General features: G+C 43.7%; 1 protein-coding gene across 1 annotated transcript in view; it reads right to left on the bottom strand.

Moving 5' to 3' along the window:
- LOC121582600 (microtubule organization protein AKNA) overlaps nt 1–14,171 on the bottom strand; it is a 28,724-nt gene that overhangs the window by 7,653 nt on the left and 6,900 nt on the right. The window contains exons 5-15 of the mRNA XM_041898523.2: nt 9,261–9,417; nt 8,767–8,954; nt 8,531–8,649; nt 8,078–8,249; nt 7,711–7,898; nt 7,198–7,368; nt 6,668–6,917; nt 6,216–6,319; nt 5,703–5,959; nt 2,094–2,250; nt 1,206–1,358 (exon numbers count right to left, since the gene is read on the bottom strand). Of these exons, the coding sequence (XP_041754457.2) occupies nt 1,206–1,358; nt 2,094–2,250; nt 5,703–5,959; nt 6,216–6,319; nt 6,668–6,917; nt 7,198–7,368; nt 7,711–7,898; nt 8,078–8,249; nt 8,531–8,649; nt 8,767–8,954; nt 9,261–9,417 (1,916 nt within the window). The remainder of the gene's footprint in view (nt 1–1,205; nt 1,359–2,093; nt 2,251–5,702; nt 5,960–6,215; nt 6,320–6,667; nt 6,918–7,197; nt 7,369–7,710; nt 7,899–8,077; nt 8,250–8,530; nt 8,650–8,766; nt 8,955–9,260; nt 9,418–14,171) is intronic.

Raw genomic sequence — 14,171 nt, 5'->3', positions numbered from 1 at the left:
TGCAGATCCTCTCAAGCTCTGTCAGGTTAGATGGGGAGCGTTGCTGCACAGCTATTTTCAGGTCTCTCCAGAGATGTTGGATCGTGTTCAAGTCCGGGCTCTGGCTGGGACACTCAAGGACATTCAGAGACTTGTCCCGAAGCCACTCCTGCATTTCTTGTCTGTGTGCTTAGGGTCGTTGTCCTGTCGGAAGGTGAACCTTCACCCCAGTCTAAGGTCCTGTGCGCTCTGGAGCAAGGTTTTCATCAAGGATCGCTCTGCCCTTTGCTCTGTTCAACACCTCGATCTTGACTAGTCTCCCAGTCCCTGCCATTGAAAAACATCCCCACAGCTGTCATGTGCCTTTTACTGAGGAGTGGCTTCCGTCTGGCCACTCTACCATAAAGGCCTGATTGGTGGAGTGATGTAGAGATGGTTGTCCTCCTGGAAGGTTCTCCCATCTCCACAGAGGAACTCTGACCATCGGGTTCTTGGTCACCTCCCTGACCAAGGCCCTTCTCCCCTGATTGCTCAGTTTGGCCAGGCGGCCAGCTCTAGGAAGAGTCTTGGTGGTTCCAAACTTCATCCATTTAAGAATGATGGAGGCCACTGTGTTCTTGGGGACCTTCAATGCTGCAGACATTTTTTGGTACCCTTCCCCAGATCTGTGCCTCGACACAATCCTGTCTTGGAGTTCTACGGACAATTCCTTCGACCTCATGGCTTGGTTTTTGCTCTGACATACACTGACAACGTTGGGACCTTATATAGACGGGTGTTTGCCTTTCCAAGTCATGTCCAATCAATTGAATTTACCACAGGTGGAATCTAATCAAGTTGTAGAAACATCTCAAGGATGATCAATGGAAACAGGATGCACCTGAGCTCAATTTCGGGTCTCATAGCAAAGGGTCTGAATACTTATTTAAATAAGATATTTCCATTGTTTGTTTTTTTTCATTTGCAAAAATTTTTGAAAACCTGTTTTCGCTTTGTCATTATGGGGTATTCTGTGTAGATTGATGAGGAAAACATTTAATTTTAAGAATAAGGCTGTAACTTAACAAAATGTGGAAAAAGGGAAGGGGTCTGAAAATATATTCCGAATCCACTGCAGTGCACTACTTTTGACCAGTGCCCTAAGAGACAGTAGAAATGGCAATTAATCTGTTTCAACAGCATCACATGTATGATGAAATCTCACTTAAAGTGAAAAAAATAACAACCTAATGCGAGGTGTTGAGCTGAGAGGGTGTGTGTGGTCATTCTGGGCTGAGGGGGGCGCTCTGACAGGACTGGGAGGGTTGGTCTGTCTCATACTTCCCTCTAGTCGCTCCTTCAGTCTGCTCACCTCCACTTGCAGAGACTGGATGGCTTCACTGGGACACAGATGCGCATGCAAACAAATGATCACACATGATGACAAAACAAAGACAAAGACTCACACAGATACACACACACACACACACACACACACAGAGGAGAATGAGTACATATAGAAGTGGTGATGCTCTGTCTACCTCACAACTTTGTTTCAACTCGATCAGTAATAGTACTTGTTCCAAATATTGTAGTTAGTAATATTGAAGTAATATCACCACAAGTGTGTTATAGGTGTTAAAACTTACAATTGACCCAGCGAACCAATCGATTTGACATTCCAAACCATACACATTATTTTGCTAAACTCATTCCTATTAATATGTGAGTCAACAAGCAGGGTCCACTCATGCAGTGCCACACCATGCAAGAGTCAACACTGGGTATGTATATACCTCCTGAGTCTCCACATTTACTATCTCCCAAGTCTGTAATGAAATCAAATCATACAGAATGTAAAAATGACTCAGGTTTTCTGGCATTTCACTTGATGTATCAGACTCTACACCAACCAGCCAACACCCTCACCATAAACGGAAATTAAATATCAAACGTCTAATAACGTCCTAGATTCTACTGGGAATTACCAGAGCTGGTATTTGTTGCTGCAGTGAAGAAGCCCTCTTCTCCTCCCAGCCAATACGTTCCAAAGGGACTCATACATCTGGGCTTGTTTGTGCCACTGTCGCCATGGCAGTTGCTGTAGAGAGAGAGAGAGAGAGAGAGAGACTCACTTGCGATTGGTCAACTGACCAGCGCTCAGGGCTCGAGGGGGATCGCCATGGTGATTGGGTGCAGTGGGGGAGTGGTTTGGCTGGTAGCAGTGCTGGGGATTGGGTGTTCGGGTGGAACGGTCACTCCGTCCCTTGTCCTCTCCTGACACAGTGTGGACTGAGTAGAGATGGATGAGAGATGGAGGAGAGAAGGAGGGTTTTAAAAGAGGGCAGGGGAGAGGTAGATGATGAAATAAACTGGCACTGGTAAAGAAACATAGCCAACCAGCTTGCTGCCTCCCTACTTGCTCTCAGGAGGGTACATGCTTCTGACACAGAGTAGACTATGTAGTTACTAGACTGACCAGGGACGGCCTGTTCAATAGGGCGATATGGGCGACGCACTGCCAAACGGGAAAAGGAAGGGATTTTTTTTCTAATCAATTATATCACGGCAACAGTAGTTATCAGTGTTGTAATCTATACGTCTGATCTGCCACAGTGCCACACTGCCACTAAATGTCGAATCAGGCTAAAGTCGTGCTTCAAATGGCTCCACCCCCCTTTTGGGGCGATTTCAGTCAGATTGAAAATCGCCCAGAACTTCTGTCATAGACTCCCATGTAAAATCTATTTTTTTCAAATTTCAGAGCCTTCAATACAATCTCAATGGGTGTCTGTGGGCTTGCACTTACGCTGTCGTCATACGTTACGTAACCATGAACGTAACTGAGAAAAGAGTGGATTGTTTGAAAGAAGTTCCTTTTTGTCGGCGAACAAATGAAGATAAATTGGCAACGAAACAATTAGGACCTCCCAGACCAAATTTAATAATTCAACAGGTTTCTACTAAAGGCGGAAAGTCCTACACCCGAGGATTTTCCAAAAATTGGTACGAACAAAAAAGACATTGCCACTCACTCAACTGGATGACGAGGGATACAGGCTAGCTGTCCGCCGCCACAACGATGAGGTTAGTGTTGATAATCACAAGTTTACTGGATGTGGATATGGTGTAATAAAGGCAGTTTATTCAGAGGTAAATATATCTGGAATCGCGTTCACGGACCCGTTCGTCAAACTCTTAGGGAGCTATAAATTAAGCCCCATTACTTACCATATCAGATAAGAGAAATTGCTGCAGCTACATATATTTTACATCCTGGCCCTACATAGTTCACTATTTGCATCACTTACCAAAATATTACATGTGGTCATATATGCTTGGAAAGTGGAGATGCCATAGAACGTCAAAAAAGTAAACATTGCTGGAGACACATTGCCGTTTTGGAGAAGACATCGCGTTTGCTAGCGAAGAGATTTGTTGTGGCAAATGAACTTGGGCTGGGAATTGCCAGGAACCTCACGATAAGATATATGCATCAGCATTGCGAGTCTCATGATTCTATACGTATTGCGATTCGATACTGTGATTTTATTGCGCACCATATGTCTGTTGCAGAGGGATCAGAAAGCCATGAGAACGAGTTTTGATCAGTCATGGAAATAAAAGTGCTGAAAACAAATTGGCTCCCAATGTGAAAAGATTGAGAACAAGCTATGAAGGAACAATAATGGTGTTTTGGTGCAGGTACAGCCAACTAGCGCTAAAATATTGCGATATTGTCAATACAGTATATCGTAAAGTATCACTATGTAACTCGATTTCTTTCACCCCAATCCCTCAAATTAACGGTAAATAACTGAATTGTTTGCCCCACATTTAGCTAAGATGATTAGCTAGCCAGCTAAAATGTTTTAGTTAGTTAGCAGTCGCATCTACAATAGTTTACTGTCAATAACATGTCTCCAAAAATGACGTGGTGTCTCCAATTGTGTTGACATTTTACAATTGCAATGCGCATCCATGAGTATCCACTTTCTGTAGCTCAGCTGGTAGAGCATGGTGCTTGTAACGCCAAGGTAGTGGGTTCGATCCCCGGGACCACCCATACACAAAAATGTATGCACGCATGACTGTAAGTCGCTTTGGATAAAAGCGTCTGCTAAATGGCATATTATTATTATTATTATTATTATTATTATTATCTGAAGAGAGCCCCGAAACATTGTGTGCAGACATTTTATGCAATAAATGAAGTAGGTTCAATCTAGTAGTTCTGATCTTCTGATTGGTCCTGATGAGTTGGGCGAGGTCCCCTGCAGGCTACTGTCACTGTTGCATTGGCTCTGAGTCGGGTTCTCTGTCTTCAAATGTTCAGCCTAAGAGAGGGGATTTTTGTGTGTGTGTGTGTGTGTGTGTGTTTAACAGTGATGATGTGTGTGTGTGTGTGTGTGTTAACAGTGATGATGTGTGTGTGTGTGTGTTTGTGTGTGTGTGTGTCCTCAGAGCAAGAACTCGTGAGTTGGAAGAACTGAGAGGCCTATGGCGTGGGTGTTGTCCTTGGCCACCTGCTGACAAGGCTGACAAGATAGGACCCTTTTGTCCATTGTTATTGGATAGGAACAGAACTTATAACCAGCTCCTGACCTAAATAGATCTTAGCACAACATTTTACTCAACATATCATATTCCATATTCACTATAACAAATATATTTACTACGACATTAGCAAGAACCGCCACATCCTCAGCCGGCTAATCCAGTGTGTGAAGTTTTGCGGAGTGTTTGAGTTAGCTTTGCGAGGCAAAGATGAAACTGAGGGCTCCACCAACCCTGGTAAGCCAACACTTTTGAGATCAGTCAATAAATGCTTCTGGTATTGACTTATATGCTGCCCCTGTCTTCATGTTGTTGCTGGACATATCTTTTTTTAAATGTGTGTAGGTCACCTAAATCATCAGAAAAATTGCCCCTCCTGAGAATTTTTTCAGGAGCCGCCACTGAGACTGACAGATATTAGTGCTTCATTACACAATGTTGTTATGTGTTCTTAGCAAGGGTTAGAACCGGTTCAGGGAACAGAACCGAAAACCGGAAAATAACGAAATTATTTGAGTGATCTAAAGTGATCCATACTGTTCTGGAACAGAACCGTCCTTTTAAAAGCATGGAAATCGGTTAACAGCGTTCTTTTAAGTTCCGGCCATTTTTTTCCAGTCCCACAAAAATCCCAACAAAACGCCTATGCAAAGCCCTCACTCTGTCACTAAAAAAAGTATTCCACTTGTGCCTGCCAGCTGGAACTCTTTGCCAGTGGGTTGTGCGTGTGTGGGCTACTGACGATGTTACAAGCATGACTCAGAAATTAGGGAGAGATGTTTAAAAGAATGGATTAACTTTGTCTAAACCATGCTGTTACGGCAAAATACAATTTGCTCTTAACGACTTTCCTATTCAGATTACATCGATTACTAGCTCCATAGCAAGCAGCTCTATCCACACTGATTGGTGAAGTCATTTAATGTTGAGCTAAATGTAAAATGTTGGTTTAAAAAGGAACAATTTAAACCAGTGCTTTTTTTTTTGGTACGAACCAGTTCAGAACTTTATTTAGCTGGTCGGAACAGTGGAACGGAACGGAAAAATGTATGGTTCTGTTCAGAACGAAACGAAACGATTGGAAAATGATTTCGGTTCCAACCCCTGTTCTCAGTCACTTCATGTAAGAACACATTTTGCAACCTAACATAAATATGACGGTTATAGACAGAACAGCATGGACTCACTATGGTCACTGCCTGGTCCAAACTCACTGGTCCCACTGCCAGCCCAGGGCTGGGGGAACCTGGATGCTGAGGTGCCCCTCCTCGCCCCCCCTCTGGTTCTCCCTGAAGAGCCCCCTACCCTCCTTGGGGTGCTGAGAGGAGAGCCTCCACTGTGCTCCAGCGAGGGGGGTCTCTGAGGTCTGTGTGAGGGGGAGGAGGAGGGGACAGGGGCTGTGTGCTGGGGCTTCCCTGAGTTCTGCTCCTCTGGGAGTGACAGGCTACACAGCCAGGGGGGAGGAAGGGAACACAAAGACAGGAACACACACTGATAAGATTACAAGGGAACCCATAAGCTGTCTGTTTTAGGAACAAAACAGGGAAGGAGTTTGATAGGCAACTAGGGACATTGTGAGGGCACGGTAAAGAACTGTGTGTGTGAGAGTGAGAGTGAGGGATGTGACCTGAGGTTCTGTGAGATTTACAGCAGAGTCACTGAGGGTGGAGGGAGAGGGAAGGAGGGGAAGAGTAGCTCACCTCGCTGTGGCCATCTGGTGGAGAAGACTGGGTGCTGCAGGAGTCAAGTGACTGCTCTTGGAGCCCACAAAACCACTGTCAGTCTCTGGTGAGATGATCCCATCCTATTCCACACAGAAGGTTTGAGAGACAAGTTACTTACTAGCTCTGATTTTGCTGATAGGTACTTTATTGAGGAAAAATGTTCTTATTATGACTGTGATATGTGGTTGTCCCATCTAGCTATCTTAAGATGAATGCACTAACTGTAAGTAGCGCTGCAGTGTCTGTTAAATTACTAAAATGTAAAAATTCAAATATTTATTTGTTGGTTGGACATGTTTTGGAAACAAGTTAGATGCAATTACATGGTGTTTTCAGTCATGACTATGTCTTTCGCAGCAGACACCAGATAGGTGAATAACCAGGAAAAAATGTAATGGAAGCTTGATACAGTCTCTGAAGTAATTTACCTGAGATGACACTCTCCTGGTCCCAGGCTGCAGTTTGGAGCCCCTCCTCTCCGACGCAGCACTGTCCCCCAGACTGGTCAGACTGCTGCCATGAGACTTCCTGACCTCTGACCTCTTGCTGTCATTGGCCGGTGAACCATGAAATGCAGGGGATTGGCTGAGGTCCTTTGGGGAAGGAGGAACTGATTTGCTGGTCCTTGGTCTCGCCATTGGAATGAATATAGCGTCCTGCTGACCTAGCATTGGCTGTCTGAAAACACATAATAGAATTTAGAGTATTAAAAAATATATACAATTAAGGAGCTGGGTAAGAATTTATGATCAGCATTTACAGGCATTGTTGTCCTGGGTCGTATTCATTAGTGCACAGTCTGCACACCGTAGCAAAACATTTTGCAACGGAAAATGACAACAAGGGCTTCTTATTGGACAAGTTCAGGTAGTAACTCCCTGTTTCAGCCCATTTGCTTCCGTTTGTTACCGTTTGGTTCCTGGTGAATACGACCCTGGTGCAGTGAGTTTAGCCTCACCTCTGAGGGAGACTTGTGTGGCCCTCCTCCCTCCCTGTCCCTGGGTGTGGTCCCTCTCTTGTCCCCCCACCACCTGAATGTGTGGCTTCTTCTCCTGCATCAGGAGAGTCTTGGTCTTCCTCTGTCAGATTCAGGTCTAGCAGTCTGGGCAGCTCCCTGAAACTTTGGTAGCTGGAAGAGACAGAGAGCCTTTGGATGTGGTATTTATAAGCAAACTGATATTGACATTAGTACTACATTGTTCAATTGGCTGCTTTTGAATACTTCTGTTCTACATATACAGACTAGACTTATTTAAAAGGATAGTTCACCCAAATTACATATTTCCTTACTCTGTAAGTGGTCTATGGACAAGGTAAGACAGCAATCCATGCTTTGGTTTTGTTTACCTGGCCACTGTCTCCAAATGCACATTTCTTAAAAATGTTGTCCAAAAACCAATGCAAGTCTATATCCCTCCTCTATATCCCTCATGTCCAAATCCCAAAGTGTCTAAAATTGATGGAGACTTACTGGTTCATCAGCATGCTGAAGTCTCTCTCTACACGTTTGTGTTTGTGACCTAAAGGACGGAGGAGAAGGGACGGCAATACTTCCTCCTCTCCCAATCCTCCCTCCTCTCCCTCGCTCTCTCCGCTAGCCGAGCTAACCTCCACCTTCATCACCTCCCCAGACTCCCCAGGCAGAGGTAACACTGGGCTCTGGAGAGAGAGATAGTGAAAGAAAGAGAGAGATAGTGAGAGAGAGAAAAAGAAAGAAAGAGCAAGCAAGAGAGAGGTTAACACTCTTCGAAATGCAGACCTCCATTCTGTGAGATAGTATAGTATAGAATAGTGAATAATCTAATGTAGTTTCTTCAGTAGCTGTGTTGTCATGGTACCTCAGGGAGTGGCATGGGCTCGCTGCTCCCTGCTGGCATGGAGTAAGGGGTGGGGTGAGGCCGTGGAGTGGGAGGGGCCTCTGAGGTGGGTAGGTCCTGTTCAGTCTGCTCCACCTTCTCCTTGAGCTCCTCCACACGCATCCCACACTGGAATATACGGCCCTCCAACTCCCTATCACACAAACACACACACACACACACACACACACACACACACACACACACACACACACACACACACACACACACACACACACACACACACACACACACACACACACACACACACACACACACACACACACACAGAGAGAGACAAAACATACACACAACACACACTTGAATTTTTTCTCATGCCCACCATATCAAACAGTTTACACAGCATGTTCTAATAAACACTTTCTATAACAGTTTAAACACATTATTGTAGATAATCCTGCAGTGTGGTCTCACCTGCCCAGGTCAAAGGGGCCCAGCTCAGCCCCTCTCTGCAGTAGGACTCTGTGTTCATCTCGTGCTGCTAGATAACCTCTTTCCAGAGAATCCTGCCCTTGGAGAAGCTGGGACAAACCCTGCGGGGACACATCATCGCATCATTACTAATACAAAATACAAAATGGTGGCTAGTTAGCATTGGGAGATGCTCCTCTATTTCCAAGACTCATGGTGGATAAATATCAGAACAATACCTTCATCTGCTCAAACGGTTTGAGTTTCCCTCTCCTCAGGTGCTCTTCAAATGTCTGCACCTGGTAGAGGAACCTGTCAGCCTGCTTTGAGAGAGCCCTGGTCAGCCTCTCTCCATCTCCAGGGCCCAGGCTTCTGGAGGAAGAGGAGGCCGCTGAGGAGGGACAGACAGGGGAGACTCCACCAGGTCCTGTAGTGTGGAGAGAAAATAGGTTTGCACTAAAGGACAATTGAAATGTGTGAAGAATTGTTGAATGATTTATTTATTAGGATCTCCATTAGCTGTTGCTTATGCAGCAGCTACTCTTCATGGGGTCCACACATGAGAGGCATAATCAACTGTCAATGGAGTGTAAGAACATATTTAAACAAAGCAATGGTTGTGTCACCAATGTTAGTCTATTACCCATTGGGCTCTGTTCAAAAGTAGTACACTATAAAGGGATTAGGGTGCTATTTGGGATGCAGTAAATCATTCAAAGATGGCTGTAAGTACCTTGGTGGGCAGCCTGTCCATTCAGGTGAATGGAGCCTGAGCTGAGCTCTGCCCTCTGAGCTTGGGGAAAGGTTAAGGTCATGACTTTTGAACCTTTATGGAGCACACCTGATTGGACAGCGTGACTGGGATTGGGAGGGTCAGAGTAGAGGCCCACCTGGAGAGAGAGACAACACCACAGAGAGAAACAGGTGTCAACTCGATGAGATTTATGTCACCTAAACATAAATTAGGTAAACGATAGCCTAAATTAGTTTGAGTCATAAACTGTAGGGACAGAGGCAGTTATTTAAATACCAGTGTTATACTAAAGACCTTGATAGTTATGCTACTTGGAGGAGATATGCTTTTCAATATAGAAAAGTCTGAAGTCTATGGGCTGGCTCTAGCCTCTGTATATCTATTTGTGTACATGTGTATCCATCACATCCTCCATTTTGTGGAGAGGTTTTATCACAACCCCTCTCAGCCTCAGTCTCAGGATGATAAAACTGTGATTGGACAGAGTGGGTGTGTTAGTGATGGCTGGCTGTGGCTGAAGCTAACTGCCCCTCCTTGATAAGCCCTTGAAACAGTAAATCACAGTGACCTCTTCTTGACCTCCCAGAGTGTCTGAGTAGCACCATCTCAACAAACACACCTGTCATGACTACCCAGTGCCCATGAACATAATGTAGAATAGGCTAACTGCCAGAAACAGCCATTTAATCATTTTCATACGTCAAAATAATTCTAAAGACAAGAACATACTCTTAATTGATCAGGGAACCATACAAGCACATATTGGGCTGTGTTTGATAAAGGATTAGGATTTAATTGTCCCTTCCTGCATATCTACACTATTATGTCTCCAGAAGGAGGAGTAGAGAGACAGATGGCTGTGTGTTTGTGTGGGTAAAGAGAGGAGTAGGAGGGATGGGGCTAAGCTGATATTAAATAGTATAAAGAGTAGAGCGTTGTACAGCTGGAGAAGGAATATGAGACAGATAGAAGGAAGGAATACTCCTTCTAGATCCACATTCGATGCCATGTGTGCGAGCCTTAGCTTCCACTTCAAATCATTGACTAGGCTATAACCAACAATAATGAGGCAAGATACTGTGAATGTCCAAGACTATGAAAACAAACGGTCACTACAATGTCCATCTGGAGAGGACTCCCCTACAGGGCTCTGACATCAATTACGTCATTTCCTGTTTTCCTTGACTGCGTCATGAGGGCAAAATCAATACATGCGATTGTTCTAATGTGAACCGCAGACTGTATCCCACACGACAGGATGGGTCTAGTTAGTGTGTGTCTAGTATTGGGGTCAGAGAGCAATTAAGACCTACCAACCCAATCGCGAAAGCTAAGTGGTGTTGTTAACCCTCTAACCAAATAGTAAACTGTAATACACAAGCAGCATTTAAAGAAGTTCTAGTAATAATGTAATAATGTAATAATGTAATAATGCAGTGTACTATAATTTTTATCTTATTCTATAGCTTTTTGAGCTACATGAGAAACCAACTTTCCTTGGGTTCTACAACCACTACAAACTCTGTTTGCTACTGTCTTTTTACAACTCCCTTTCCATAACATACTTTGAGAGTGTAATTCTTTCATTTGACCCACAATACCAATGTGGCTCTTCAGAGGTGTTGAGAATAGTCCAACAACAACAGAGGCTGGTGTTTTTCTTCAGAAGATAGTGTATTGTACATGCAGGGCGCCCTCTGAAACAAGTTTTGTCCCAAATGGCATCCTATATCCTTAGTGCACTACTTTTGACCAGAGCCCTAAATGGGAATAGGGTGCCATTTAGGATGCTTGAACAGGCTATAATCATACAGTCCACTGGAGTGGCTCTCCTCATCTGCTTTGTGTTGTCTTTCATGTGGCCTGCATTCAGATGCAGAGCAGAGAGAAAAATATTTGGCATGGGCCCTCAGATCCTCAAAAAGTTCTACAGCTGCACCATTGAGAGCATTTTTACTGGCTGCATCACCGCTTGGTATGGCAACTGCTTGGCATCCAACCACAAGGCGCTACAGAGGGTCGTGCGTATGGCCCAGTACATCACCCTTTTTGCACAAACATTTTTATTACTCATCACATAAACTGCTGCTACTGTTTATTATCTATTCTGTTGCCTAGTCACTTTATTCCTAGTTATATGTACATATCACCTCAATTACCTCGTACCCCTGCACATCAACTCGGTACTGGTACTCCGTGTATATAGCCAATTTATCATTATTCATGGCGTATTTATTATTACTTTTATTATTACGTGTTTTACTTTTGTATTATCTCTCTATTTTCTTTCTCTGTGCATTGTTGGGAAGGACCTGTAAGTAAGCATTTCACTGTTAGTCTACACCAGTAGTTTACGAAGCATGTGACAAATAACATTTGATTTAATTTGAGGACTAAATATAACCCCTCTGTCTGCCAGACACAACATCCACCACAGAGGAGATGGAGGGAGTGTTCAGTGAATGGAGATTTTGATCTCAAGCTTAGCATTGGTCAGGGGCTGTATGTATCAAGCGTATAGGTTATAGGTTAAGAACTTTTGTGAAAGAGCACAGTTTGAAAGATATGGCATATAGAAGCAAACCGGATGGACATCATGAAAATGATCGGAGAGGTTGAGGGTAGAGGAAGTTCAGGAGTAAAAACAAACAAAACATAATTATTTTAAAATTGACTGTGTCCATAAAATGTATATAGTATGTACAAGCTGGAAGTAGAGGCCTAAGCGTTGTTGTTCACTAGTTTACTCCAATTAGGGGAAGGGTGGTGGGGTTGGAAAGTAATAAAGGAAAACATGTATTTTTAAAGGATATGTATATATATGTATGTGTATATGTATGTATTTATATGTGTATGTATGTATGTATGTATGTACAGTGCCTTGCAAAAGTATTAATCCCTCTTGGCGTTTTTCCTATTTTGTTGATTTACAACCTGTAATTTAAATTGATTTTTATTTGGATTTCATGTAATGGACATACACAAAATAGTCCAAATTGGTGAAGTGAAATTAAAAAAATAACTTGATTCAAAAAATTCTAAAAAGTCACATAATTAGTTAAATAAAGTCCACCTGTGTGTCACATGATCTGTCACATGATCTCAGTATATATACACCTGTTCTGAAAGGCCCCAGAGTCTGCAACACCACTAAGCAAGGGGCATTACCAAGCAAGCGGCACCATGAAGTCCAAGGAGCTCTCCAAACAGGTCAGGAACAAAGTTGTGGAGAAGTACAGATCAGGGTTGGGTTCTAAAAAATATCCGAAACTTTGAACACCCCACGGAGCACCATTAAATCCATTATAAATTTTTTTAAAGAATATGGCACCAAAACAAACCTGCCAAGGGAGGGCCGCCCACCAAAACTCATGGACCAGGCAAGGAGGGCATTAATCAGAAAGGCAACAAAGAGACCAAAGATAACATTTTACATTTTTTTTTGTCATTTAGCAGACGCTCTTATCCAGAGCGACTTACAGTTAGTGAATGCATACGTTTTTTGTTTTTTTTCATACTGGCCCCCCGTGGGAAACGAACCCACATCCCTGCCGGCCAAACCCTCCCCTACCTTGGACGACGCTGGACCAATTGTGCGCCACCCATGGGTCTCCCGGTTGCGGCCGGCTGCGAAAGAGCATGGACTAGAACCAGGATCTCTAGTGGCACAGCTAGCACTGCGATGCAGTGCCTTAGACCACTGCGCCACTCGGGGGAGATAACCCTGAAGGAGCTGCAAAGCTCCACAGCGGAGATTGGAGTATCTGTCCATAGGATCACTTTAAGCCATACACTCCACAGAGCTAGGCTTTACGGAAGAGTGGCCAGAAAAAAGCCATTGCTTAAAGAAAAAAATAAGCAAACACGTTTGGTGTTCACCAAAAGCCTTGTGGGATACTCCCCAAACATATAGAAGAAGGTACTCTGGTCAGATGAGACTAAAATTGAGCAATTTGGCCATCAAGGAAAACGCTATGTCTGGTGCAAACACAACACCTCTCATCACCCGAGAACACCATCCCCACAGTGAAGCATGGTGGTGGCAGCATCATGCTGTGGGGATGTTTTTCATCGGCAGGGACTGGGAAACTGGTCAGAATTGAAAGAATGATGGATGGCGCTAAATACTGGGAAATTCTTGAGGGAGACCTGTTTCAGTCTTCCAGAGATTTGAGAATGGGACGGAGGTTCACCTTCCAGCAGGACAATGACCCTAAGCATACTGCTAAAGCAAAACTCAAGTGGTTTAAGGAGAAACATTTAAATGTCTTGGAATGGCCTAGTCAAAGCCCAGACCTCAATCCAATTGAGAATCTGTGGTATGACTTACAGATTGCTGTACACCAGCGGAACCCATCCAACTTGAAGGAGCTGGAGCAGTTTTGCCTTGAAGAATGGGCAAAAATCCCAGTGGCTAGATGTGCCAAGATTATAGAGACATACCCCAAGAGACTTGCAGCTGTAATTGCTGCAAAAGGTGGCTCTACAAAGTATTGACTTTGGGGGGGTTATGCACGCTCAAGTTTTCTGTTTTTTTGTCTTATTTCTTGTTGTTTGTTTCACATCTTCAAAGTGGTAGGCATGTTGTGTAAATCAAATGATACAACCCCCCCCAAAATCAATTTTAATTCCAGGTTGTTAGGCAACAAAATAGGGAAAATGCCAAGGGGGTGAATACTTTCGCAAGCCACTGTATGTATGTGTAAAGTCGGAAGTTTACATACACCTTAGCCAAATACATTTAAACTCAGTTTTTCACAATTCCTGACATTTAATCCTAGTACAAATTCCCTGTTTTAGGATCACCACTTTATTTTAAGAATGTGAAATGTCAGAATAATAGTAGAGATAATTATTTATTTCAGCTTTTAGTACTTTCATTACATTCCC

Source organism: Coregonus clupeaformis, unplaced genomic scaffold (assembly GCF_020615455.1).
Source record: "Coregonus clupeaformis isolate EN_2021a unplaced genomic scaffold, ASM2061545v1 scaf0094, whole genome shotgun sequence".
Taxonomy (NCBI): Eukaryota; Metazoa; Chordata; class Actinopteri; order Salmoniformes; family Salmonidae; genus Coregonus; species Coregonus clupeaformis.
The sequence above is the reverse complement of the archived record's forward strand: the minus strand, read 5'-3'. Positions and strand labels throughout refer to the sequence as shown.